This window comes from Moschus berezovskii, chromosome 14 (assembly GCF_049115385.1).
Source record: "Moschus berezovskii isolate FMDL1 chromosome 14, NW_MosBer_1.0, whole genome shotgun sequence".
NCBI lineage: Eukaryota > Metazoa > Chordata > Mammalia > Artiodactyla > Moschidae > Moschus > Moschus berezovskii.
The window spans coordinates 32053863-32080965 of NC_142473.1; the positions used below are offsets into that span (position 1 = coordinate 32053863).

Consider the following 27103-nt stretch of genomic DNA (forward strand, 5'->3'; position numbering starts at 1 on the left):
TTTAGGCTTGTTTCTGATCTTAAGGGGAAGCATTCCCCTTAAGTCTTTCACCATTAAGTGTGATGTTAGCCAGTGTTAACTGTGCTGCTAAGTCGCTTCAGTCGTGTCCGACTCTGTGCGACCCCATAGATGGCAGCCCACCAGGCTCCCCCGTCCCTAAGATTCTCCAGGCAAGAACACTGTAGGGTTTTCTAAATGTCCTATGTCAGGATGAAGAAGTTCCCTTGTATTCCTAGCTTGCTGAGAGTTTAAATCCGAAATGGATATTGAATTTTGTCAAGTATTTTTTTTTGCATCTATATATGCATCTGCATATACAAAAGAATCATGATTTTTCTATATTGGTCTGTTAATATGGTCAATTATATTGATTGGCTTTCAATTGTTAGACTGACCTTACTATCTTGGGGTAAACTGCTTGATAATGGTTACATATTATTGGATTTCATTTATTAAAATTTTCTCCATAATAATAGCTTGAAGGAGATGAGATAGAGTTGGGTATTTTTTGAATTGTTGATTTCCAATTTTATTTGTTCATTATATCTATTCTTTGTTACATGCTGTTACAGAATTCTTTTCTGGTTCAGTAATTGATCCTGCTTACCTAAATGTTTTGTGTGTGCTTGATAAGAATGTGTTTTCTCATTTTTTAGAATGAAGTATAGTGACTTACAGTTTTGTGTTTCTGGTATATAGCAAAATGATTCAGTAATGTATATATATATGTATATGTGTGTGTGTGTGTATATATATGTGTGTGTGTGTGTGTGTGTAAGAAATATTTTTTTTTATGTCCTTTTCCATTATGGTTTACAACTGAATACTGAATGCAGTTCCTTGAACTAAACAGTAGGACCTTGTTGTATCTGTTAATACCAAACTCCTAATTTGTCCTTCCCCATCCCCTTTGGTAACCGTAAGTTTGTTTCCTGTCTGTGAGTCTGTTTCTTAAATGTCCTTTTTATCAAGCATGCTAAATGTGTTGTTCTTCCTGTGTCCTGAGTAATTGTTGTCTGGTCTCGCTCTTCCCCACCCAGGGGTTGATCCGGGGCCCTGACTCTGGAAGTGCTGAGTTCTACCCACTGGACCACAAGGGAATTTCCTGGTCTCACTCTTGAATGATGGTTTAGTTGCATACAGATTTGTCAAACAGCTCTTTGACAATGTTGTATATTGTGTATCATTATCTTCTGTCTGCTGGGTTTGCTAATAAGACATGTTTTTTGGTTTTATTAGTTGTTTCTCTGTAAGTAATCAATTTTTCCCCCCTCTGGTTGTTTTCATTATTTTGTTTTTAATCTTTGGTGTCCTGTAATTTCACTACAATATATCTAGGTGTGGATTCACTTTTATTTACTGTATACAGGAATTGGAATGCTTTCTTACTCTGAGGACTCATGTCTCCAATTTTGAAAACTTCTCAACCATTATCACTTTCTTTTCTATAATTCTTACTATAAATATATTCAGTTCAGTCGCTCAGTCGTGTCCGACTCTTTGCGACCCCATGAATCACAGCACGCCAGGCCTCCGCCATGTCCCTTAACTTCCGTTTCATATTTTAAAAATGACTTTTTTCTTTAGCGTATATATTTCCCGATTCACTGTTTGTTTCTTTGTCAAATCTGCTGCTTAATCAATGTGTTCATTTTTGTTTTTAATTTGTTTGTTTTGAATTTAATGACTATGAATCCCTACAAGTTTTCTTATGTTCTTTTCTTTTTTTAATTTTCTTTTTCATTTTGGCTGCAGTGGGTCTTTGCTGTGGCATGCCAGCTTCTCTAGTTGTGGTGCGTGGTGGACTTAGTTGTGGCATGTGGGATCTTAGTTCCCTGGCCAGGGATTGAGCCCAGGCCCCTGGCATTAGGAGCGTGGAGTCTTAACCTCTGGACCAGGGAAGTCCCCTTATGTTCTTTTCAATATGTGTAGGTTTATTTATTTATTTTTAAAGAGTTCTGTTCTTTCATTATGGATTCTCTTCCTTTTATCCCTCCAATAATTTTAAATATTGTTATTTTTAGTCTTCTTTTGGTTGTTCTACTCTCAGTTCTTCTTTTCATTGTGTTACTGATTTTCCCTCATGGTGAAGTGTTTCTTCACATGGTTTGTAATTATTTATTGTGCATTTTGTGAATTCATTTTCTGCAGAGGTTATTTTCTGTGAGTGTCTCATTCCTGGGTTGTTGAATATCTTTACAGTGGTTTCTGCCAAGAATTTTTTAGTGCTTTAGGACTAAATTTTTACATTAATTTCCCGGACCTGGCATTTTCTTACCACATTTTGGACTCTATCTACATTTGTCTTGGGGTTTCAATTTTTCATTAAATTTTATTTTCCCCACCTAGAACCTGGAGTGGGTGATGTGCTTCCTTGCTACTTCCATGGCCCACTAGGTCCTTTTATTCATGCAGAGAACAGCTTGAAGGGCCCCAGATATATCTGGGGTCTCAGTTTTAGTTTCCAAATTTACGATGTCCTAAGGCCATATTTTGTTCTAGATTGGCATTTAAACTCAAGTTTTGTGGGCCTATATCCAGGTCATATCCTGACCTTGACCTGTCAGTTCATTCAGTTATTACTCAGATTTCTTTTTGTTTCTGGACTCTGGGAATTTCTCTTTCTGTTGTCTATGTGAATAACACGCTGTGAACATCGGTGTACAAATAACCTGTTTGAATTCCTGCTTCCAGTTTTTTTGGGTGTACATCCAGAGGTAGAATTGCTGGTTTATATTTTAATTCAAAATTTTAATATAGTGCTATATCTTAAAAATTTTTGATTTATTTTTGACTGTACTGGGTCTTCGTTGCTGTGCACAGGCATTCTTTGGTTGCAGAGAGCAGGGGCTACTCTAGTTGTGGTGTGCAGGCTTCTCATCGTGGTAGCTTCTCTTGCTGCGGAGCATGGGCTTTAGGGTGCAGGGGCCTCAGTAGGTGTGGCACAAGGGCTTAGTTGTTCTGTGGCACGTGAGATCTTCCTGGACCAGGGATTGAACACGTGCCCCCTGCATTGGCAGGCAGATTCTTAACCGCTGGACCACCAGGGAAATTCAGTGATTCTAACTTTGTGAGGAACTGTCGCACCTTTGTTCACTTTGGCTATGCCATTTTACGTTCCCACAAGTAGTGTACAAGAATTCCAGTTTCTCTACATCCTCGCCAGCACTTGCTGTTTTCTGCTCTTTTGATAATAGTTGTGTTAATGGGTGTGAAGTGGCATTTCATGGTAGTTTTAATTTTCATTTCCCTAGTGCTGAGTGACCTTGAACATCTTCTCGTGTGCTTCTTGGCCACGACAAGGTCAAGTTTCATAAGGAGCCTGATTCGAATTGTATTGGATTTGTATATTAATTTGAGGATTATTGTCATGTTTGCAGACTTGAATCCTATTCAGGAACATGGGATGTCTCACCAGTTGTCGTCCGCCGCCCCCCGCCCCCCCCGATTTTTCAGTGAAACTTTATGAAGGTCTTGCACACACTGTTTATTCCTGGGTATTTTATCTTTCACCTTGATTGCTATTGTGATGGGTGATCAGAACTCTCACAACATATCTTTTTTCTTTATTTCATTTATGAAAATATTAAGCAACGTCTATCTTAGAATTTACCTCCAAGACATCATAGCGTTTGTATTTATCCATCTGAAGTCAAGTTTATTCCCTCTTTAGTCTAGCATGAATTCTCAGGAAACCTAATGATTAAACATCTCCATGTGAGAAGTCCTTAATACCCTACCTGGTTGTTTCTGTGTGACCTAACCCCTTATTCTTGGCCAAATCTAGCCAATTTTGTGGTAATTCCTTCTTCTCTTCCTCTCTCCCTGTTTCTGTTTTCCCACCATTCTTCCCTCTTCTCTGCTTCCTTGTCATTTTTCTTTTTTCCTGCGTAGCTTTGGACCTGAGCAGGGACTAACTTGTGACCTCTGCTCATCCCCCAGCCAGGACATCACAGGCGATATTTACTATTTCAACTTTGCCAACGGGCAGTCTACGTGGGACCACCCCTGTGATGAACACTATCGGAACTTGGTAATCCAAGAGCGGGGCAAGCTGTCAACTCCTGGGGCCACTAAGAAGAAAGAAAAGAAAAAGAAAAAGGAAAAGAAAGACAAGAAGGATAGAGAGACCTCCAAGAGTCCCCTGGTGAGTTAGTGGGTGCCAGCTCCCAGAGAGACAGGCCTGAGACCTGAGGGGGTATTGGGAACCTCTGGCTGTTTACAGCTGGGAGATTAAGACCAGCAGCAATAGTCATTTTGTGATAGTACATCATCTGAATTGTATCTGTTTTCTGGCAGATTTTCCTTTTAGCTTCTAGAACTAGTGCTTACTATTGCTTAGCAATTTCTGCCCCCCTCCCTGTTGGGAGGCATATATAACATAATAGGGTTAGTGAGCGAGTGCCCGACTGGGGACAGGGTTTTGCAGTGGTCCGAGAACTGAAGCCGTCTGCCTCTATGGAGAGTTGGGTCACAGGGAGCAGTCGGCGGAGGCCAGACAGCCTAGAGGAGCAAGTGCCTCCCCTCTCCTTTCCAAGCCAGGCCTGCCCCGTGTAGATTTATCGTGTGTTTCAGTGGTGTGAATTCCCGGAGGTCTGATGGGCCATAATTCAGTTGTCAGAACACCAGTGCTTTCAAGATCCAAACAGAAAAGTCTGAGACTTTATCTGCTCCTGTGGATGGTCTTTGCTGCTGGGGTCCTTGGTTCATGGTGGAAACTGACGTTTGATTGCAGTGCTCTCACCTTGTCTCCCAAGCAGCTATTTTACTTAGGAGTTGACAGTGCTGTTTCCTGTTACTGTCTTGTGTCCCTCCTCCAGTGAGGCAGGTGGGCCACGCTGAGGAGAGGGAGGGGCTTGGGAACCCAGCTCAGCCAGGCGGGAAGCGCTGGGAACACCTTCTCAACCCTCTCAGTGGTCGAGTTGATTTGCTCTCTTATTTATGGTCTTTATTTCCCACCAGCGCCTGGTGCTTGCTTCTCAGCAAAAATTCCTTCATTTGCCTTCCTTCTCAGGGTGTCAGTTCTGATGTTGGATGGTTGCTGACAAATTTACCCTGTTTATCATTTCCAAGCTCTACGGATATGCCTCCCCCATACCCCTACCCCCACCCCATATCTAGTCATGGTTCTAAGAAATAAGAGAGCAAACCAATTTCTTCTGGTGGAGAAAAGAGGACGTGTCATTTCCAAAGAGGTTGAATTTTCTAACGGCATGTATTTGCAAGGTAAAAGATGGATAATGGGCTTTTCACTAATCCCAGACTATTTTAGTTTCTTTTTGTTATTGTTGTTCGCGAGGCGTGTGGGATCTTAGTTCCCTGACCAGGGATGGAACCCATTCCCCTTGCACAGAAAGTGTGGAGTCTTAACTACTGGACCACTGGGGAATTCCTGCTGGAGCTATTTTAGATGACAGTTGGCATCTGGGTAGTCTCTGACATGACCGCAGGTGAGAGAGGGAATGAAGTGGGGGTTCTGTGTTGGAGAGTTGGGTAATAGACCTAGTTCTGGGCATTAGACTGAGTTCCTGGAGCTCCCTGTTACAAAGGATTCCTCCTGTGGTTCAGGAGCTTAGGGCAAGTGGACAGGCCTGGGCTGCCAGTCTGGATCTTAGGGCTCAGGACAGGTGCCTAAAACCTGAGTTTGTTTGGGGGCAGACCTGACCAGGTGGGCGATCTGGGCTCAGGTGGTTTGGGCTCCCTGGAGGAGAGATGGGTGGAGTTTAGTGTGAATATTTGAAGAATGTGGTTGATCTTTTAGGAGTTTTTCTTTCTTTCTTTCTTTGTGGCTGCACTGGGTCTTCGTTGCTGCACGTGGGCGTTCTCGGGGGCTGCCCTTCATCACGGTGTATAAGCTTCTCTGTGCGGTGGCTTCTCTAGTTGTGGGGTGCAGGCTCAGTAGCTGGCGATGCACGGGCTTAGTTGCTCTGCTCCAGGTAGGATCTTCCTGGACAGGGATCGAACCCATGTCCCTGCATTGGCAGGCGGCTTCTTAACCACTGGACCATTCGGGAAGTCCCTAGGTTTTTCTTTTTTCCTATCCCAAGATTCCCTGACTGTGTGGACCTTCTTAGATTCTTTCTGATAGTCCTTGATAAGAATGGTAGATTTTAAGGAAATTAACCAGCCACAGATTTGAGAGCTTGGTGGTGCCTCTAGGATAACCTAGTTGGAGATTTTCAGACTTTTTGTTAGTAGTGATGCCATCTTCACATCAGTTTCTCTGTGGAGGGCCCGTGTCTATAAAGAAGCAGAACTGCTGTGGTTGAACCTGGGAGTGGGGGTCTGGGGCGATGCTCCTTCTCCATCACGTACCGACTATGGTGGCCCCAAGGTGCCATGCGGAGCAAGGTTCCTGAGCCATGTATCTAGTCAAGTCTCTTCTTTGTAGATAAGGAAACTAGAGCCCAGAAAACAGCAAAGCCCAAGGGAGTTTTAAGCTTTTCTTCCCTCTTTGCTTTATGTTTTTACTTTGAATGGAGGGTGGGTTTCTGCTAAGGGTTTGCCAGCAGCTATGGTAGCCAGTAGAAGTCAGCAGTGCTTTGTCTTTGTTTTCTCTGCCTCTTTATATACCCATCTAGGAAACACAGCCTGAGCAGGGCCTTCTGCCTTCTTCCTCCTTTCTCCGTGGCCCGTCCCCTCTCCCAGCACCTGGGCTGGCTGATCTGAACCTAGACCGAGAGATGCAGGCTAGAACTGAGGGCTCCTTTAAGAAAGGGAAGAGCCCATGTGTGCTGGGTGACATCCCCAGGCCTCTCACAGGCTCCCTGCCCAGCAAGCTGCAGCCGCTCTTCAAAGGCCAAGCTTCCCGAACCCACCAGATCTTTGCTGACGTGGAGAAAATCTTAGGTAGGGCCCCAGCCCACTACAGGACAGAATTAGGTGACCAGCAGGGTCTGGAGAAACCCCAGTCACTGACAGAGAAAATCTACCTGGGGTTTTCAGACCCCGAAATAGAAGAGCTGGAAATGAGGAGCAGACAGCTGAAACCTGGCACTCTGGGCCCTGATGACACTGGGCCCTTCCAGAACAGGCAAGATGCGTTCGAGAGCAAGACACAGGCCTCTGTCCACGCGAAGCTTTCGGAGACCCTCAAGGGCTCGCAGCTGAGAAGGGAGGAACACAGGCATGATGTGGCCAAACGGAGCTCCACTGGCCCTGGGGGGGACAAGGGCCAGAGCCCCGTTCCCTCACCATCCCCCGAGGAGGCCCCCTCTCTGTCCCCTTGTTCTTCAGAACCCATGCTGCTCACCGGGAAGAATAAGTTCTTGTTAGACAGCAGCCCAGCTGAAGACCAGAGCTGGCAGGGCGTTTCTGGGGAAGCGGGGAGCGTGGGCAGAGGCAGGAGGAGAAGAGAGCCCCCAGGACTGTGGATGGGGCAGGTCTCCAAGCTTGTCCACAAGGACACCTCCAGGGGTGGCAAGGAAACCAAGCCCGATGAACCTGAGGCTCCAGGGGCCTCAGCTGGAGGTCCACCCCAGGGGCTGTTGCTAATACCCCCTGATACCCTAGTCTCAGAACCGGTCCAAAGCACCCCTGCAGGGAGTGCTCCTGGGGGTCCTCCTGCCTTTGAGGAGAGCCCACCCCTAGGCTCTCCAGGGCCCCCACAAGAGGACAGGAGGCCGAGTGGGTGTGAGCCCGACTTGGAGAGCAGCAGCCTGGCCTCTCGCCTTGGCTCGGAGGTCCTGGGGGAGGTGACCAACTTCCCGTGGGACCTGCAGAGCCCACGGGGATCTGAGTGGGGCATGGGTGAGTCAGGCCCTGGGCTCACAGAGCAGCACCCCAGCGCCTTCCTGGCGCCCCAGCTGTTCCCCATGCAGAGCTCCGCTGAGGAGCAGTCAGAGAGCGAAGACTACTCTGAGGACCAGAGGTTCTACCAGCACATCTTGCAGATGGTCAAGATCTCCCGGCGGCTAGAAGGCCTGGGACTGCCTGAGAGTACGCAGGAGATGCCGGGCCAAGACCTGGCCAGCATGATCTGCTGCCTGGCTGCCGAGTCTTCCAGGCTGTCTAGTGAGGGCGAGCACGAGGCCATCAGAGCCATGGACTCCAGGCTTCTGCCTTGGGGGCCCGAGCCGCGGGAGCGTCCTCCAGAAGTGGATGTTGCCCCGGCCGCGCAGGAGGCTTCTTGCCTCCTTCCAGGCAGCAGCCCCCTCAGGCAGGGGCTGGTCGAGCTGAGTTCCAGCAGAGGGCTTGCGGCAGAGCCAGGCAAGATGCAGCTTCTCGACCAGGTAGGCTTCTCAGAGAGCATCACAGCCTTCAGGCCAAGTGAACTTGGCAGGGAGGGAGCAGGTCGTGCTGACAGTCTTAACCCAGCTATCAGGTCAGCTTTCCTGCTGTTTGTCCTTCCTTGGTGACCAGGGAGCCCTTAGCCACCCAGAATGGCTATCTTGTGGGATGATGTGCATTTCCTGTTTCTTCTACCCCATCATCTACAAGATGGGGGTGGAGGCTGTCTGGACTTCCCCTTCCCTTGATCCTACCATACTTCACGGGTGCTTTATATGCTCTGAAGATGATTCGTTTTGAGGGTGAGTAAGGTGGCACAGATCATGGCGTTCATGCAAGATGTAGGTACTGTTCCAGGATTTGGGAAGCCTTCCCCATCAGCTGATAGTACAGAGAGGTCCTCCCAAGTAGACACCCTCCCCGCCAGCCTCTGAACTTAGTCCCTTCTCGGAATCGAATTAGTGAGTTACAGTGTCTAGGGTCGCAGAGACTCAGACATGACTGAAGTGACTTAGCACAGAGAGTTAATACTGTCCTGAGGCTATGATGTGCTCAGTTGCTCAGTTGTGTCCAACTCTTGGCGATCCCATGGGCTGTAGCCCACCAGACTCCTCTGTCTGTGGAATTTTCCTGGCAAGAATACTGGAGTGGGTTGCCATTCCCTACTCCTGACCCAGGGATCGAACTTGAGCTTCTCACGTCTCCTGCACTGACATGCAGGTTCTTTACCACCCGAGAGGAAAGGCTGAAGCCTGGACTGTCTTCTGCTCAGTGGCTGCTGCTGCTCCTTCCTTTCCAGGGTTTCCAGAACCGTGTGAATGGCCTGTGTCAGGTTTGCACAGACCACTTCCTCCTCTCGTGGGATCTACCAAAGAGTGGGCTTGCCCTGTCATTCGGGGCCCTTTGTCCCTTTAAAGAGTCACCACCTTCTTCATTCAGAAGTCAAATAGGATCACAGACCATGGGGTTTATCTGCATTTCCCTGGCTTCTTTTGCTATTGCCCAGCTGTGGCTTTACCCAGTTGTTACCTCAGTTCCTAATTGCTGGAATGCCTGGGTTCTCTGTTAGCTCTAATAACCCTTGTAGCACTATAAACAACAGATAAACTGCAGATTATCCTGCAAAGTTTTAATTAGCCCAATGGCGGCAAGTTTATCTGCTCTGAAGGACAACGCCACGCACAGCTCTTAGCCCAAGTTAATGGCCATCTATAGAAGCTGATCAGCTAGGAGCCAGGGATGTATAATTTCTCTACTAACTGCTGATGTGGTAAAGGCCTGGGAGAACAAAGCCCTCAGCGGGCACGTCTTCCTCCCTCGGGCCCCCAGCACGTTAGCAAATTAGCCATGTCAGAAGTCTGTAATTTTCCATAAATACAGTGTGGGAAGAATTTTGCTCACTGATCTGCTGGGTGGGCTGGGCAGCTGGGAGGAGCCGGTCAGCTTTGTTCACAGTGCAGCAGAGCAGCTCTCCTGGCCTGCTTTAACACCCCAGCCAGGAGGTGGCGCGAGATACTGGCTTAGACACTGCCCTGCTTCTCATATCTGCTCCTTTGGTTGCTGGCCCCATGATCTGGGGCAGGCAGAGGTCTTGACCTCACCAATCTCCATTTGCTCTTGTGGGGACTGGTGCCTCAGATGGTTTTGAGAGTGGAATGAGACAGGTGCTTTTACCCAGGAGCCCAGGGCTCAGGCAGTCTTGGCCAGTTTTATTATTTTTAGCTCCTTTTCTGCCTCGAGAAGCTACCCTGCAACAGGTTAGATGACAGGGAATCTCTTTGGGTTGGCCAAAAAGTTGGGCTTTTTCCATAAAATGATACGGAAAACCCCAAACGAACTTTTAACCAACCCAATACAAAGATTTCGGGGTCGGGGGGGTGGCGGTGGGCGGTCTCATGTCACCTTTCAGCTGAGTGTCTGATGCCCTTCCCGGGCAGAAACAGGTTGTGTTTGGAACCCACCCAGTGGTCTGGCCTCAGGCCCAGCCACAGGTGAGAAGATAGACCACCTGAACCTCTCATCTTGACCCCCTTGGGTTCCCCTTTCTTCAGTCACTGGGATTAGAGAGGAATGGAATTTTTGTTTTATACACATTTTAAGTTTGAGAAATGGATTTTGAGGAGCTCATTGTAAGCTGTCACCAAAATCCTTTCCTGCCTCAGTTTCTAAACCCAGACCATTGTAATACGAGTCTGTCATGACAGCAATTCCATAGCACTGGGGTAGCCCAGGCCACACACACATGCACTGGGGTAACCTGGACCACGCACACATGTCTGGGGTAGCCTGGGCCACGCACACACATGCACTGGGGTAGCCTGGGCCACGCACACACATGCACTGGGGTAGCCTGGGCCACGCACACACATGCACTGGGGTAGCCTGGGCCACGCACACACATGCACTGGGGTAGCCTGGGCCACGCACACACATGTCTGGGGTAGCCTGGGCCACGCACACACATGCACTGGGGTAGCCTGGGCCACGCACACACATGTCTGGGGTAGCCTGGGCCACGCACACACATGCACTGGGGTAGCCTGGGCCACGCACACATGTCTGGGGTAGCCTGAGCCACGCACACACATGCACTGGGGTAGCCTGGGCCACACACACACATGCACTGGGGTAGCCTGGGCCACACACACATGTCTGGGGGTAGCCTGGGCTGTACACACACATGCATTGGGGTAGCCTGGGCCACGCACACATGTCTGGGGGTAGCCCGGACCATGCACACACATGCACTGGGGTCGCCTGGGCCACACACACACATGCACTGGGGTAGCCTGGGCCACGCACACATGTCTGGGGGTAGCCCGGACCATGCACACACATGCACTGGGGTCGCCTGGGCCACACACACACACATGCACTGGGGTAGCCTGGGCCACGCACACATGTCTGGGGGTAGCCCAGACCATGCACACACATGCACTGGGGGAACCTGGACTGCGCACACATGCGCTGGAGTCATCTGGGCCACACACGCATGCACTTGGGTAGTCTGGGCCACATATATATGCACTGGAGTCGTCTGGGCCATACACGCATGCACTTGGGTAGTCTGGGCCACACATACATGCACTTGGGTAGTCTGGGCCACACATGCATGCACTTGGGTAGTCTGGGCCACACATACATGCACTGGAGTCGTCTGGGCCACACACGCATGCACTTGGGTAGTCTGGGCCACACATACATACACTGGAGTCGTCTGGGCCACACACGCATGCACTGGGGTAGTCTGGGCCACACACGCATGCACTGGGGTAGTCTGGGCCACACACGCATGCACTGGGGTAGTCTGGGCCACGCACACACATGCACTGGGGTAGCCTGGGCCACAGACACACATGCACTGGGGTAGCCTGGGCCACGCACACACATGCACTGGGGTAGCCTTGGCCACGGACACACATGCACTGGGGTAGCCTGGGCCATGCACACACATGCACTGGGGTTGCCTGGGCCACGCACACATGCTTCTTACATTCAGTATCTCATCTGAAGTTCTCAGCAGACCTAAGGTAGCATGCACATATCTCTGACTTGCAGATGAGTAAAACGAGAATCCCAGATTCTGTGAGTGGCCCAAGTCTTACAAATTCTGCCATCTCTCTGGTGTCTCTCCCCAGTCCTCACAGACAAGAAGCCCGCCATCCCGAGAATAGGATAGAGGAGCAGCCGCTGTAGTCCTCTGGCTGAGCTCTCTCCAGCCCCTTTGCTTCTCAGTGGAGAGCAGAAAACGAGTTCCTCTGTTTCTCATGTGTTTTTTTTTTTTTACTTTTTTTTTTGTCCACGCAGTGTGGCATGTGGGACCTTAGTTTCCCGAGCAGGAATTGAACCCATGCCCCCTGCAGTAGAAGCATGGGGCCCTAACCATATTTTTCAGAGTGAATATTTATTTTAATCAAAGTAATACATGCCCATATTAAACAATGCCAAGACAAGCCAAAAGGTGCAAAATGAAATATAGCAGTTCTTCGGTGTGGGTACCCCTCCCACCTCCACCACGGCAATGCCTTTATTCTGGTGTCTGCTTCCATATTTGTAAATAACATGCTTAGGCTGCTTTTTCTTGATTCATCAGTTTTCAGCTTTATGTATTGAGTCTTCTCATGCTGGAAGATGAGGCTTTTGTCTCTGCTTCCCACCCCCTCCCCAGCTTCCTCTGTGGCTTCAGAAGGGAGAACAGGGCCCTCTGCAGCTTTTCCAGACGTGGAAGAGTCGTTTGCTGGGAGATAGCAGCAGAGTTACGAGAATCGGGAAACCAGCCCGTGATTCTCACGTGGTTGGCACAATGCTGGCTTCTGGATGTTGTGTTTCATTAGCAGCCCTTGAACGGAGGTGGTTTAAATTCGAGCAGGCAGGATTGAGATGTTTTATTTTTACATCCGTCTCCACACTCTTAGAGCCCTGTGGTTGCTTGGGTTTCTAACAGGATGTTTTCTGTTGCCCAGGCTCTGGGCTCCTCGTTGGGCCCCATCCACGTTCCTCTCGGGGGCCTGGCCCCGTTAAGGGGCCTGGTGGACGCCCCGCCCTCTGCTCTTCGTGGACCTCAGAGCGTGAGCCTAGGGAGCTCGGTGGAGTCTGGTCAGCTCGGAGAACTCTCACTGGTAAATGCTGCTTTTCTTGTGTACAGTGTGGTTAGTTACCGTGGGGCCTCCGTGTTCCATGCTAGGAGCCGTGGTCCATCGGGAAATAGAGGGCCCGGGCTGAGTCCTCAACACTCGTATGGTGTGGAAGAAGGTGAGCCACACCTGGTGATGGTGAGCATGGGTGGGCCGTGGAGGATGGTCAGAGGCTCGGGGCTCGTTTCCTGGTCCCTGCGGCCAGGGCAGCAGGAGTTGGACAGGGAGGGACCAGTGTGAGCTGGAGCTGCTGGGTCAGCTTCTCAGACATGGTGGCCTCGCCCTGGGCGCCGCCTTGACAGATGTGAAAGCATGCTGAGGGTCTTCCCACTAAGATCCTTGACCTTCCTTCTTTTTGGAGCCGTCACAGGGTCTCAAGCCTTCTGCATATACAAAAGGTCTCCTGGGCTCCATCCATGAGGGCAAGAACGCTCTCAGCCTCTTGGCTTTAGGGGAGGAGACCAACGAGGAGGATGAGGCAGAGAGTGACAACCAGGTAAGAACGAATCCTTTTCTTGGCCTGAAAATCCTCTGGGTCATTAAAAAAACAACAACAAAAAATTTGTTTTTTTAAATTGTGGTCAAATATATACACCATGAAAGTTACCATTTTAACCACTTTTAAGTGTACAATTCAGTGGCCTTAACTACCCTCACAGTGTTATACAGTCTTTACCACTGTCTGTCTCCAAAGTTTGTTCGTAATCCCAGAGACACTCTGTACCCATTAAACAATAACCCTGCATCCTCCCCTCTCCCCAGTCCCTGGTCTGTTCTCCGTCCCTGCGAATTTGCCTGTTCTAGATATTTCATATGCTTGGAGTCACGCTGTCTTTGTTGTCCTGTGTGTCTGGCTTCTTTCACGTCGCATGGTGTGTTGTAACATGTGTGACTGGGTAGCATTTCATTGTGTGAAATTACCACCTTCCATTCAGCCATTCATCTGTTGGTGGGTACTTGAGCTCTTTTAACCTTCTGGTTCAACCTCTGGGCTACTTTGAAAATCAGTGAAAGCGGTTTCCAGCCCCCAGCTTCATTGTTTGCCCTGTCTGTATCCCTGCTGGGTCTGACCCAGGAAGTGGAGCTCTCGGACCTGTGAGGAGCTTCTGGTCCTGCACCCGGGGCTGACCAGTTCCCTTGCTATCGTTTTCATTTTCAGAGTGTCCGCAGCTCAAGTGAGCTTCTTAGGAACCTGCACCTGGACATCGGGGCGCTGGGGGGTGACTTTGAGTATGAGGTAAGAGCCTGAAGCACCTGCAGACAGACGTCTCAGCCTGGCAGGTTCCCCACTTCTTCCTAAGCCTTTCTTCTCAGGGAGACATATTTGGAAAGAGAACTTTTTAGTCCCGGTCCTGTCCACATAGGGTTCCTGAGGTTGGGGGAAGGAATTCATCCATTCACTCATTTATCAAATAACCACCATTTATCAACTTTCTACGTGAGGCACTTCACTCTCAGCCGTAGAAGCCTCAGTTAGCTCCGATTCCCGCCCTCGAAGAGTTTATAGCCTCGTAAAAGAGAGACCTGTGTAACCAGAACGCAGGGTAGAAAGCAGGGAGGCTGTCCAGACAGCAAACCGCAGTGCTGTGGGGGGCAGAATTTGGGGCTGTCCTGTCTGTTTGGAAAGGCTTTAGTGAGAATCTGACACCTGAGGTGAGCCAGGAAGAACGGTAGCATGGCTGGATGCGCAGAGGCGAGTGGTGAGGGAGAGAGCCGGCTGCAGGGCACTGAATGGGCAGTGGCGGCAGGGAGGACGAGGGCCATTCACCTGGAGCCCGGGCGCGCTTGGGGGAGCATCGGGAGGTGGGGCTGTGGAGGCGGGTTGGGCGGGGTCGCGGAAGGCCTGAGTGCCAGCTGAGAAGTTGGGAGTGAATTACACAGGCGTTGGGAGCCATCGGAGGGTGTGAATGGAAGTGTAATGCCGTCCAGGTTCTTTCTTTTTTTTTTTTTAATTAAAAATTTTTTTTATTTGGCTGTGTTGGGTCTTAGTTGTGGCACTCAGGATCTTCGATCTTCACTGTGGCACGCGGGCTCTTTAGTTTCAGCACGTGGGATGTAGTTCCCAACCAGGGATCAAACCTGGTCTCCCTGAATTGGGAGTGCAGAGTCTTAGCCACTGGACTGCCAGGGAAGTCCCGCCATCTGGATTCTTAATGTCTGTTGAGTGCTGACTGGGGGGCAGCCGTGTGCTGGACCCTGTGGGCGATCCAAACACTGGTAAGGCGTAGTGCAGGGTGGCCTCCAGGAGTGTGCGGTCAGAGAGGAAGGTTGCTGGGTGCTCTGGTGAGCCCTCATTGTATGTTGAATAAATGAATATTTAGGAAGTTTTAAAGCAGAGGGTGTAAAGAGCTCTAGCACAGCTACGCTGTTCAGAATTTATTTATTTGGTTGCACCAGGTCTTAGCTGTGGCACATGGAATCTTTTAGTTGGGGCGTGTGGATTCTAGTTCCCTGACCAGAGATTGCATGGGGGCCCCTGCATTGGGAGAGCAGAGTCTTAGCCACCAGACCACCAGGGAAGTCCTTAGAGGGGAGAGAAATTACCTGCTGAGAGATTGGGGAGAACTTGGAAGAGACGACATTTGTCTTGGATCTTGAAGAGAAATAGTTAAGTTTTAGCCGTGGGAGTGTAAGGGATGTTTTAGGCAAGTGAACAGCTTGAACAGAGACACACGGCCTGGGAGCCGCAGGATATGGATGGAAAGCGCTTCCAGACTGTGCCCCAGCAGTTGTGTTGCTTCTCATCTCTCTCCCCAGTCTGTGCTCTACTCCCACGAGAATGTTCTTTAAAACGAACAGCCAAAACCTGAAACTCATCATGTCATTCTAATAGCCAAAACCTCCAATGTATTTTTCTACTGAAAAAGGCACATTGCCTACTGTTTGTTCTTGGCCAAGTGTCTAATTTAGTAATTTTTTGACAATTAAGCTTTCTCTAAGGGTGCCCAAGGAGAAGGCAATGGCACCCCACTCCAGTACTCTTGCCTGGAAAATCCTATGGACGGAGGAGCCTGATTGGCTGCAGTCCATGGGGTTGCGAAGAGTCAGACACGACTGAGCAACTTTACTTTCACTTTTCAGTTTCATGCATTGGAGAAGGAGATGGCAACCCACTCCAGTGTTCTTGCCTGGAAAATCCCAGGGACGGCGGGGCCTGGTGGGCTGCTGTCTATGGGGTCGCACAGAATCGGACACGACTGAAGCGACTTAGCAGCAGCAGCAGCAAGGGTGCCCATAGTATTCAAACAAGCAATACATCATAAAGTCAGCAACTCAGATTTCCCCAAACATTGAAATATTGATTGCCAGGTCACTTAAACTTTCCATAAAGTAGAAAATTCTCTTAAAGACTTTAAACACTTTCAAATGAAGAGATCACTCACGTTTATTAGAATGATCGTAAAACTGACCAATGAAACAAAAGTGCGTATATCATGGATTTCACTGTTTCCTTATTATCTTTTATTATTATATCCTTATCATCCCTTTTCAAGTCCTTATCGTTTCTGATTTGCTTTGTGGTCCTCAGCTCTCTCCTTGAGAGCCAGGGGAAGGTCCCAGGCTGGCTGAGGTTGGGGATGCTTGCTGACCCCTGAGGTGCTGTTTAGTCGCTCAGTTGTGTTCGACTCTTTGCCCCCATGGACTACAGCATGCCAGGCTTCGCTGTCCTTCACTGTCTTGCGGAGGTTGCTCAAACTCATGTCCTGAGATGTAGGTGGGCTTTTTCAGCTGACCCCAATCTAGCCATTAGGTAGGTCCCATTTTATGCTTAGGCTGTCTGGTTTTAAATTTTAAAGTTACTTTTGGCTGTGCTGGGTCTTTGTTGCAGTGTGCAGGGGTTTCTCTAGTTGTGGCATGCAGGCTTATAGTTGCCCCACAACATGTGGGATCTTAGTTCCCCAACCATGGTTCGAACCCATATCCTTTGCATTGGAAGGTGGATTCTTAACCCCTGGGCCGCCTGGGGAGTCCCTGAGCTGTCTCTGTTGCCTCAGAAACTGTCTCCGTTTTTGGCTCTGCTCAGTCATGTATGCTTTGATTGTGACTTTGACACTTTCTGCCACGTGTGACACTTTTTTCTGAGTGTCATCAACCTAATTTCGGTGTACTTTGAAACTCTTCCTTTCAAATGGGGCATGGTCTGTTGGCATGAAACCCATAGCCTTCTGTCTCTTTGGTGCTTTTGAAATGATAACTTTATTTGTTCTCATCTGCCATTAAGATGTTACGGAATCAGTAGCTCAGGTTCTGAGCCTGGAAGGATGACCATGAGTAGGAATACGGGGTCAGGAGGGCTCACTGGCTTTTGGAGAAAGGGCAGTCTCCCTGAGACTGAGCAATTTGAGAGTAAAGATTCTGGCCTGTTCAGGTCTGTGTGTCCATCACCTGGCTTGTTGTGGAACTTAGGAAGTGCATGGGTGTATTTTGCTGAGCAGTTGAGAGGATGAAGGGCTTCCCTGGTAGCTGAGCTGGTGAAGAATCCGCTGCAGTGAAGGGGACCCCAGTTCGACTCCGGGGTTGGGAAGATCCACTTCCGGGTTTGGGAAGGGATAGGCTACCCACTCCAGTGTTCTGGGGCTTCCCTGGGGGCTCAGATGGTAAAGAATGCACCTGCAATGCAGGAGACTTGGGTTTGATCCCTGGGTTAGGAAGATCCCCTGAAGAAGAAAACGGCTACCCACTCCAGTGTTCTGGGGCTTCCCTGGGGGCTCAGATGGTAAAGAATGCACCTGCAATGCAGGAGACTTGGGTTTGATCCCTGGGTTAGGAAGATCCCCTGAAGAAGAAAACGGCTACCCACTCCAGTGTTCTGGGGCTTCCCTGGGGGCTCAGATGGTAAAGAATGCACCTGCAATGCAGGAGACTTGGGTTTGATCCCTGGGTTAGGAAGATCCCCTGAAGAAGAAAACGGCTACCCACTCCAGTGTTCTGGGGCTTCCCTGGGGGCTCAGATGGTAAAGAATGCACCTGCAATGCAGGAGACTTGCGTTTGATCCCTGGGTTAGGAAGATCCCCTGAAGAAGAAAACGGCTACCCACTCCAGTATTCTGACTTGGAGAATTCCATGGACAGAGGAGCCTTGTGGCTAAGTCCATGGGGTTGCAAAGAGTCGGACACAACTGAGTGACTTTCACTTTCTCTTGAGAGGATGAATAGGTGAGTGAGTGATTAAGCCACGCTGGGACCGGAGGATATGCTGGCAGGTCTCATTGTGCTTCTTTCTTCCCTGGGTTTTCCCAGGTCCTGGCTAGAGTAGATACTTGGTCCCTGCTTCAGCTGGTGAATTGGAAATCCCCATGTGGACCAATCATAATGTACTATAACTTGGAAGAGTTAATTTTTACTTTATAATTGATTACAAATGTCAGCAAAAAAGGGATTTTCTTCTTTGACATGTCCTGAATTTTCAGATGCTTCCCTTTTGATCTTATGTGCTTCTTTGAAGGAGAGGGAGTTTTTAAACGCATTTTTTATAACCTCTTAAATAGTCAACGCAGTGTGATGGGGGGAAAATGTCTGGAATGGGAGGTGTTACATACACTCCCCACCTCTGTCTCTAGCGTCCCAGCAGATTTCGTTCTTTTTGCCACATGGAGTGTTGGAGTCCTGTGTTCTAGCCTCAGGCAGGAACTGGAGCTTTTCATGGTGGGTAAAGCTTCTGTTGGGGATGAACGGGAATTTCAGGACAGACAAAACTGTCTCTGATTGCCATACCCTTTAAGATGTCTTTTGTCCCAGTTTATTGGTAGGGCTCAGATGGTAAAGAATCTGCCTGCAGTGCAGGAGACCCAGGTTTGATCCCTGGGTCAGGAAGATCCCCTTGAGAACAAAATGGCAACCCATTCCGGTATTCTTACCTGGAGAATCCCACGGACAGAGGAGCTGGGCAGGCTACGCTCCATGGGATTGCAGAGAGTCGGACACGACTTAGTGCCTGAACAGCAGTAGTATGGACCTCGGGTCCTCTGAGCTGCCTACCTCTTCCAGCTCTCGGCCGTCTCAGGCTGCCCGAGATGTAGAGCTTATCCTACGGTTTGTTCTACCCTGTCTCTACCCTGTCTCGCTGTGAGCAGTCACTTTGCTCATGATTCCATGAGAGGGCAGTAGGATGGCGAGAATGCCTCTCTCTCTCCTTCCCCCTCCTCTCCTGCCTTCAGCTTAAACCCATTTCTAGTCTATTACAGAATCAGAAGCACTAGGTTCCTGGAACAGACACTAAGAATGGAAGGGAGTGAAAGAGGGAAGGCTGAAGGGTAGGCGAGCAGGCAGCAGGTGGCCTTGTGGAGCTGGTGAAAAGCCCATCAGCAGATCAAAGGGGAGGGAGGGAGCTGCGCTTAGAAATAACAGGATGATGTCAGTGTGATTGGAAAGCGCTAACCACACCACCGGGGAGCAGTGCAAAGAGCTGAGACGGACTGGGTGGGAATGAGATGTGGGAAAGAAACCAGACTGACATTTGGCTTGGTGGGGGTCTCCCCAGCACGGGATCAGTGCAAGGATGTTGTGTTCAGCTCCCCAGTTCCCCACCCCTGAGATCGTAGGGCCCCTGCCTTTGTGCTCTGGGCCGCAGGAGGGGGACTGCGGCGTGGGAGACCTCAGAGCTTTTGGTGGGGGGTACGTTCAATATTCATGAACCGATTCTTACAGGCATTCTCCTGCACCCTCCCCCACCCCCCTTCATGCAGATGGCAAGATCTTTTAGGAATAAACAGCAGGAATATGCCTTGAGACACTCAAGGACCAGGGGCTGTGACAGGAGGAGACAGAAGGAGCGTGAACCTGGTTGAGCTGGGAGTAGAGCTGCGCTGGGGGTGTGTCACTGTTCTTGCTGGGGGTACCCCATAGGACGCCGGTGCAGGGGGCCACGTGCAGGGGCCTGGGCGTGCGTCCTGGGTGGGGCCTCAGGCCGTGGGCCCCGATATGGGGTGAGGAGCAGGGGCGGAGAGGAGCATGGAGTCGGCTGGGTTTTCCAGACAGACAGCTTCTGTTCATCCATTTGTGGATAATCCACAACAGATGCCTCTGCCTCTACCGTCTTCCCCCACAAGATGTCCCTCTGCCCGCCCTGTCATTGCAGTTAGTTGACATGGGCACGGGGGATACAAGTTCATTTACTTTAATGTTAGCCATGTTTTAATATTTTTCTACTTAGATAGAATAGGTTCAGCTCTGTCATGGAATGCTCTTCTTTTGAAGGCTTGAGAGTGGCACAGCCTGGGCCTGACATTCTTGCTGTCTGGCCATGTTCTCTCATGTGTAAGAATGGGAATCTCCATGTGGATCTGGTGTCCTCTGATTTTTCGATAACGTACTTGTTTTTCCATCATCCTGAATATCCATAGTTGACTTCTGTTTAGCCATTTTCCATCTCATAACCACCGTGAAAAATGTCATCTGATCTCTGTATAGCTTTGTAAAGTAGATGCCACTTTACAGAGTAGGAACTCCTCTCTCTGTGTTGACACACTTAATCATTTTTAAAAATTGAGTCCCAAACACTGACTGAGCATCTTGTATGTGCCAGAAGGCACTGAGGATATTAGGGAGCTGATGTTGTGGGGGTGACAGGCAAGGAAGTCAGCCGTTATAATACAGTAGTGGTTGTGCAAAAGGATGGGGCAGGCTGATCTCAGGAAGGCTTCCTGGAAGAGGTGATGCTGTCAGGACCAGTGGGAGCTTGTCAGGGTAGATTCTGTGTGTGTCTGTTAAGGATATGCAGGGCAGAGTGGAGAAATAGCGTGATGTTTGTTTGCAGGCAGGATGTGTGTGGCTGGAGATGACCTCAGAGGAGCAGGCAGGGCTGGGTGAGAAGGGCTGTGAGCCATGTGAGGAGATGTGAACTTTTGGTCTGATACCCTCTCTGTCCTCCAATCAGAGGTCTGTTGCCCGTGTTTCATCAGGAGATGAGCATGGCCAGGGCGGATTGGTCCTGCTTGCTGGGTCAGATACCTTTCACTCCCCTCAAGACACCCCCACATTCTTCTTCTCCGTAAGATTTTTCATTAATTTTTGTTGGATTATAGTTGCTTTACAATGTTGTGTTCGTTTCTGCCATACGGCAAAGGGAATCAGCTCTGTGTTTACGTGGATTCCCTGCCTTTGGATTTGCCTCCCATTTAGGTCACCGCAGAGCACTGAGCTGTGCTGTGCAGCACGCCACTGTTCCCTGTGCTGTACAGTAGGCTCTCGTTAGTTCCCTGCTTTTACATAGTATCAATCGAGTATATGTGTCAGTCCCAATCCCCACTCCCTGTGTGGTATCCATACTTTGTTCTCTGTGTCTGTCTCTCTTTCTGCTTTGCAAAGATTGCCTATACCCTTTTTCTAGATTCTACATGTATGCGTTAATATACACTATTTGTTTTTCTCTTTCTGACTGACTTCACCCTGTGTAACAGTCTCTGGGGCCATCCGCGTCTCTGCAAATGGTGCAGTTTCATTCCTTTTTATGGCTGAGTGATAAAGAGTCTGTTGTATACATGTGCTACATCTTCTTTACCCACATCCTCCGTGAGCCCCCGACCAGTCACTGCGTGCTGGCCACTGCTGAGAGCTGGCCTCTGTGGGGACACCGAGGTGAGGAGGCCTGGCCTTGCCCTGGAGATGCATCTCAAAGAGGAGGGAGGAGCTGACTGTGCGGATTTCCTCCATGCTGCAGTTGGAGGACGGGTAGCATTGGAGGGCACCGTGCTTTGGTGCTGCCAGGGCCTGCGGGAAGCCCACCCCTTCTCTGTTCGGCCTCTGCTTCCCTCCCTGGGGCACAGGCTGGGGGCTGATGACAGCATCAGCACCGTGTCCTGTGCCCTTTGCTTCTGGCAGTCAAGGCTCATAGCCAGGACCACCGGGGACGTTTCACTTTCCTGCAGACCCAGCTGAATTCCTTGAGGGCAGGATCGGTCTTCATATTTGGGTCCCCACGGCAGGGTTGAGAAGGTGCTCAGTGAAGGAACGTGTGGGTCTTATCATAAAACATGAGTTATCAGGAGCTCCCTGGTGGTCTAGTGGCTAAGACTCCACATGCTCCCAATGCAGGGGGCCTGGGTTCCATCCCTGGTCAGGGAATTTAAATCTCACTTGCCACAACTACGAGTTCACATGCTGCAATTAAAAAACATTGAAAAAAATCTTGCATGCCGCAATGAAGATCAAAGATCCTACGTGCCACAATTAAGAATGATACAGCCAAATAAGCACACAAAAAAATGAGTTAGCGTTTATGGAGTGCTTGCAGTGTCCAGGTACAGTTCTCTGCTCTTTACTCACTGAATGAGCATTAACTCATTTAATCTTCCCAACAGTCCTATGAGATAGGCCTTATGATTCCCCCTCATTTTAGGGGAAGAAACTGAGGCACAGAAAATTTAGTTTGCGTGAGGTCCCTGGAAGCATGGAGCCAAGATCTGAAACCTGGGTGTTCTGTCTCCAAAGCTCGGCTCTGAAAGTGCTGTGCTTCTTCTCTCTCTTAACCATCCTTGGAAAGTTTGGGTGGGCCTGTTGGTCAGCTGCTGGGTGGTCACAACTTTGGGTTCAGTGGATCCTTTAACAGACAGACGGCATGGATGAATGCTGGATTTGGGGCTTCTGCTTGGCCCTCTGGACTCTGGTCATTGGGCTTCTTGTTGGAGTCTCCAGAGTCGGGGGTCAGGAGGTCTCAAAAGTCCCTGCCCACAAGCTGTTCACACTGATGGCCCAAGTGTCAGGACAGATGTTTTCTGGGAGGAGGTCTTCTCTGCCTGAGCCCAGGAGAGATCGCTGGCTGTGTTTCCAAGGGCAGGGGTTCCTTTTCTTCGTGTGGCAGCTCTGATGTTTTCCTAGGTCTCTTCTCTAGGTCTTTCCCATGGGCTTTGTGAGTGAGAAGCAGGGTGGGCAGCTGTCGAGGGGCGCTGCTCCCGTCTCCTTTGAAGAGACCCCGCAGAGGGGACCTTGGTGGATTGACAGGCTGCAGGTCCTGGACCTTTGATCTGCCCCGGCTTGTGCCAAGGCTCAGCTTGTTGAAGGAGCCAGTGGTGATGCAGCAGGCCCCAGAGCAGGGCCATTTCTTCCTGATGATTGCGGGACTCTCCACGGGGCTGGAGGCCCTCTCAGACCTGGGCTGTGGCCCGAGGCTCTCCTCCTCGGGCACCCTCCTTCCCTCCCTCCCGCCACTGATCTCAGACCTCTGTTCCCAGGCCTCTCCCCACCTTCCGTGTCCTCTATGGGCATTTCCCCCCGTCAGTTTCCTACACACCTCACCCCACCTGGCACCTCGTGCCCAGAGGACTCACTGGACAGTCCTCCGACAGAGGAGCCTGGCTCCCGGGCTGCTTGTGTAGCCTCCTGGTGGCAGGGGGTGGGGTGGGGGGGTGCTTTAGGGAGAGAGCTACCCTCATTGCTATTGAGAAGGGGCACCCTCTTGATATTTCTTCCCTGCTGCCTTTTAAAAAGGAAAAACAGAAGCTCTGGACTTTTTTCTTATGCGGTTCTCTGTCATCATTATCAGAAACAAATATTGACTTCTGAGCCTGCAATCTTACGGTTTGGCCAGTGGGACTAGAATGAGACAGATTTATTACTTGAGGATGTGATGGGTGGTCACAGAGTCGGGCACTGTGCAGGGCACTGGATTCCAAACCCTTCAGTGGAGGGGCGTCAGGTTGGGTGTATCCAGGTCAACATGGAAGTGCAGAGTCTGTGGATCTGGGCTGGAGCCAAGAGTCTGTTTTGAAAAGCTTTTGAGGTATGGGATAACCATTGGTTTCAGAACTGCAGGTATCAAAGAACAATGGCAGTTCTATCATATCAAGGCTCCAAACTCCTTGCATTAATTCCTGACGTCTTCCCTTCTGACGTGGTTGGCTGCTCCCTAGGAGTCTCCAAGAGCAAGCCAGCCAGAGGAGAAGGACGTTTCTCTTGATTCCGATGCTGCCGGCCCCCTTACTTCTGGCAAGCCCTTCAGCCAAGGTGCAGACAGCAGCCTGAGCAGTGCTGACAGCAAAGAGCGACAGCGAAGAGAGGCAAGTTGGCTCCCAGAAAAAGGAAAGAATGAGAAGAATGATCCTGGGACGTCCAGAAGCGTGGCGGACCCTGGAGGTGATCAACCTGCCAACACCACTAAAAAAGAGGCACCAGAGGACCCGATGGACGCAGGAGAGGAGGGTTCCAGGAAGGAAGAGGCGGCCGAGGAGCCAAAGGAGGAGGCCTCTGTCCTAGAAGAGAGCAGATCAGAGGCGAGTGAAGTAAGTCACTTGGTCCCGTGCGCAGTTGCTGGCGCCAGCCCTCTCTGCTCTCTTGAGTCCGGAGCACGTTTCTCTCCTTTCATCTTTATTACTGAGTCAGAAACTTCATTTGCAGACCCTGCAATGGGCTGTCAACATCAGCCAGAACCCTTAATTGTGACAAATATGCCCAGACCCAGCAGGCAGTAACATCCTGAATGAAACTCCATACCTGCTGGCACTAGAAATTCAGAGCAGACATTTGCTTTTCCATGGGCACCCTCCTGGGATATTCATGCTCTTCTGGGTTCCCACTTACTTCCTCTCACCATTTCCCACCTCCCCCTCCTACTTCTTGACATCAGTTTTGGGTTATTCCTGGTTGCATCTTATGTTCCTATAAAGAGAGGAGGCATTGGGGGAGGTGGCGGGGGGCACATTTGGGAGTGTCCTGCCCCAGCACTGGTCAGTCAGGTTACAGGAAGTCTTGCTTGGCAAGATGAGGCCAGTGACCCAGATGGACAGATGATAGGAGCCGGGGCAAGAGCATTTGGTGTCTTCATTTTCCAACCCTCAGTCCTGCTCCTCCTCCAGGGGGCTGGTGAGGGAATTCATTAAAGAGCTTTTCACTGCTTTCTGGAAAAGATGCTCTCGTTACGTTTTTCTAGAAGAGCATCAAACTTCTCCACCGCCGACTTTCTAACCACCTCCCACTCTGCTTCACTTGGCTGTCCCTCCACTTGTAGAATGTCGCCTGTACTGGGCTGCCCAGCCTGAGTGGGCTGGGGACTGCGAATGGGAGGGTCCACAGGCCTCTTTCAGGTTTTCCAGAGGAGGTGGATTTCGGTTTGGGTTCAGCCCTGTATGGGTGCCGTGGAGGCTGATAATGACCCTCTGTCTTCTGCTACAGTGACTTCTCTGTGTCTGTCTCCCCAGGAGTCGGAGATCAGTGAACACGTGAAGCAGCTACAGCTCGCAGACTCCGCTGCCTCTGACCCCAAGTCCTTCTTTGGCTTGGTGAGTCTGAGTCCGAGATGGTGGGCGGTGGGCAGCAGAGTAGTGATAAAGAACATGGATATGCGAGTCACTGTGGTTAAATAATTTGCCGAGCATCTCACAGCTTGTAAGTGGGGAAGTTAGGACTCAAACTTGGGTCTTGTCTAACTCCGTTTCCTCAGCTCGCACTACCAAGGATAACACTGCCTACTTTTTAGGTTTGTTGTGAGAAGAAAGTGGGATAAAGTGTATACGCATGATTAGCATATGAATATTAAATAAGCATAGCTGTTATTACTATTACTGCTGCATGAACTGCATGAGATCATATGAGATCATGGCCTCTGGGCTCTTAACAAGAGCATTGTAAGAGTGTAGGAGATTAGAGACTGTGTGTGTGTGTGTATGGGATCACTGAACTGTGGCAAGGAAGGACCAGTCCTCAGGCTCTGACTAAGAAGTGTGTTGTGGTGTGGTCATTTCCAAAGTGAAGACTGCTCTGGAATGCCAGCGTCCATGGTGTCTTTGTTGCAGCCCTTCCACCTTCCACTGAGCCTCCCAAATCCTGGCTTCACTTGCCGGGTTTGTATCTAAGGGGAGTAGTCTGGGGTGCTTTTTGGCAGAGCGTTTCTTCCAGAAACCATGCTCCATCTGTTTGGAGGAGGCAGATCAAAGGGAAGGGATTAGTGGGAGCGGGTCAGGGACGAGCAGTAGCGATACGAGGGGTGCAGAGGAATTAGGAGGCTGTGTGTGCGCAAGCCCCTTGCTGAGCCGTGAGCTTAAGGAGCCAGATGGCAGCTGCATCGAGTGGAGTGAACTCACGCCGAAAGGAAAATGTCACCCACAAAGAAAACCCACAAGCCAGGACGGGGAGGCAAAGTCACTGTTGGCAGAAACCATCATGAGGAGTCACTGTGCCACAGAGCTCTCTGAAGCAAGGGCCCTGGCCCTTCTCAGGGAGTCGCCCTGTGGAGAAGTGTGTCCGTCAGCATTTTTCTTCTTTACGGGAGTGGGTGGAGGAAGCCACGGCCAGCAGGACCAGACCTTGGCTGGGTGTTCCGCCATTCATCAGGGCTGATGACAGAACTGTCCCCGTTAGCATGCTGTCGGGTAGCAATCCATCACCTAGCCCAGTGGGGCTCCTGGGTTCGGAGGGGGAGGGGTCCTGGCTCTGCGAAAGCCAGAGGGCAGCAGGGAGCTGGCACCTGCGTGGCACATGCTGCCCGTCCCAGAGAGAAGCCGGTGGAGAAAGTGGTGCTGACTCATCCCCATTGTCCAGAGGGGCACCTGTATGGGAAGGGGAAAGAACCCTCTGGGAGGAGCCTGGTGAGCCCTGTTTCATACCTGCCCACAGATCTTCTGGGCAGTTAGGCCTCCTGTTGGGCACCAGGAAGGACAGACAGCTGGAAAGTGACATGCTTTGTAGCACATGTCAGGCAAAGAGCTTGGGCTCTGGAGTTGGCCCAGGACACATCTGACCCCCAGCCTTGCTGCTTAACAGATGCGTGACCTTGGGCAAGTTACATGGACTCTCAAACGGCTTCCTACTCTGTGAGATAAAAATCAGAGGACAGTCTCATAGGGTTACTTTCTTCCTCTGTAATTTGATTATGAAAAATTTCAACTATATGGAAAAATTAAAAGAATTTTATAGCGAATACCTACATACTCACCCCCTAGAGTCTGCAGTGAGCAGTATACCATAGTTGCTTTACCACATACCTTTCCATCTAGTTGCAGAGTTATTTTGAAGAAAAGCGAGTGTTAGTTGCTCCGTCATGTCCTACTCTTTGTGACTCCATGGGTTGTAGCCCTGCCAGGCTCCTCTGTCCATAAGATTCTCCAGGCAAGAATGCTGGAGTGGGTTGTGATTTTCTACTCCAGGGGATCTTCCTGACCCAGGGATCGAACCCGGCATTGTAGGCAGATTCTTTACTGTCTGAGCCACCAGGGAAGCCCAGTGTTATTTTAAAGATGAGGTTAGTGAGTAGGTGTTGGAATGCTTGGCACAGTGTCTGGCACGTAGTAGGTGTTTTTCTGGAAGGTGGG

The 27103-nt window shown here is 50.1% G+C and overlaps 1 protein-coding gene across 10 annotated transcripts in view; it reads left to right on the forward strand.

The window, feature by feature from the left end:
* Window positions 1–27103, forward strand: part of CEP164 (centrosomal protein 164) — a 71855-nt gene that overhangs the window by 17237 nt on the left and 27515 nt on the right. For 8 of the 10 annotated variants that reach the window (XM_088842951.1, XM_055423087.2, XM_088842950.1 and 5 more), the window contains exons 4-9: window positions 3943–4147; window positions 12693–12848; window positions 13225–13359; window positions 14023–14100; window positions 23711–24079; window positions 24995–25075. In XM_088842951.1, the coding sequence (XP_088699077.1) occupies window positions 3943–4147; window positions 12693–12848; window positions 13225–13359; window positions 14023–14100; window positions 23711–24079; window positions 24995–25075 (1024 nt within the window). Of the gene's footprint in view, window positions 1–3942; window positions 4148–6581; window positions 8232–12692; window positions 12849–13224; window positions 13360–14022; window positions 14101–23710; window positions 24080–24994; window positions 25076–27103 lie in introns of all 10 variants that reach the window. The other 2 variants (XM_088842955.1, XM_088842953.1) reach the window with 2 other exon arrangements.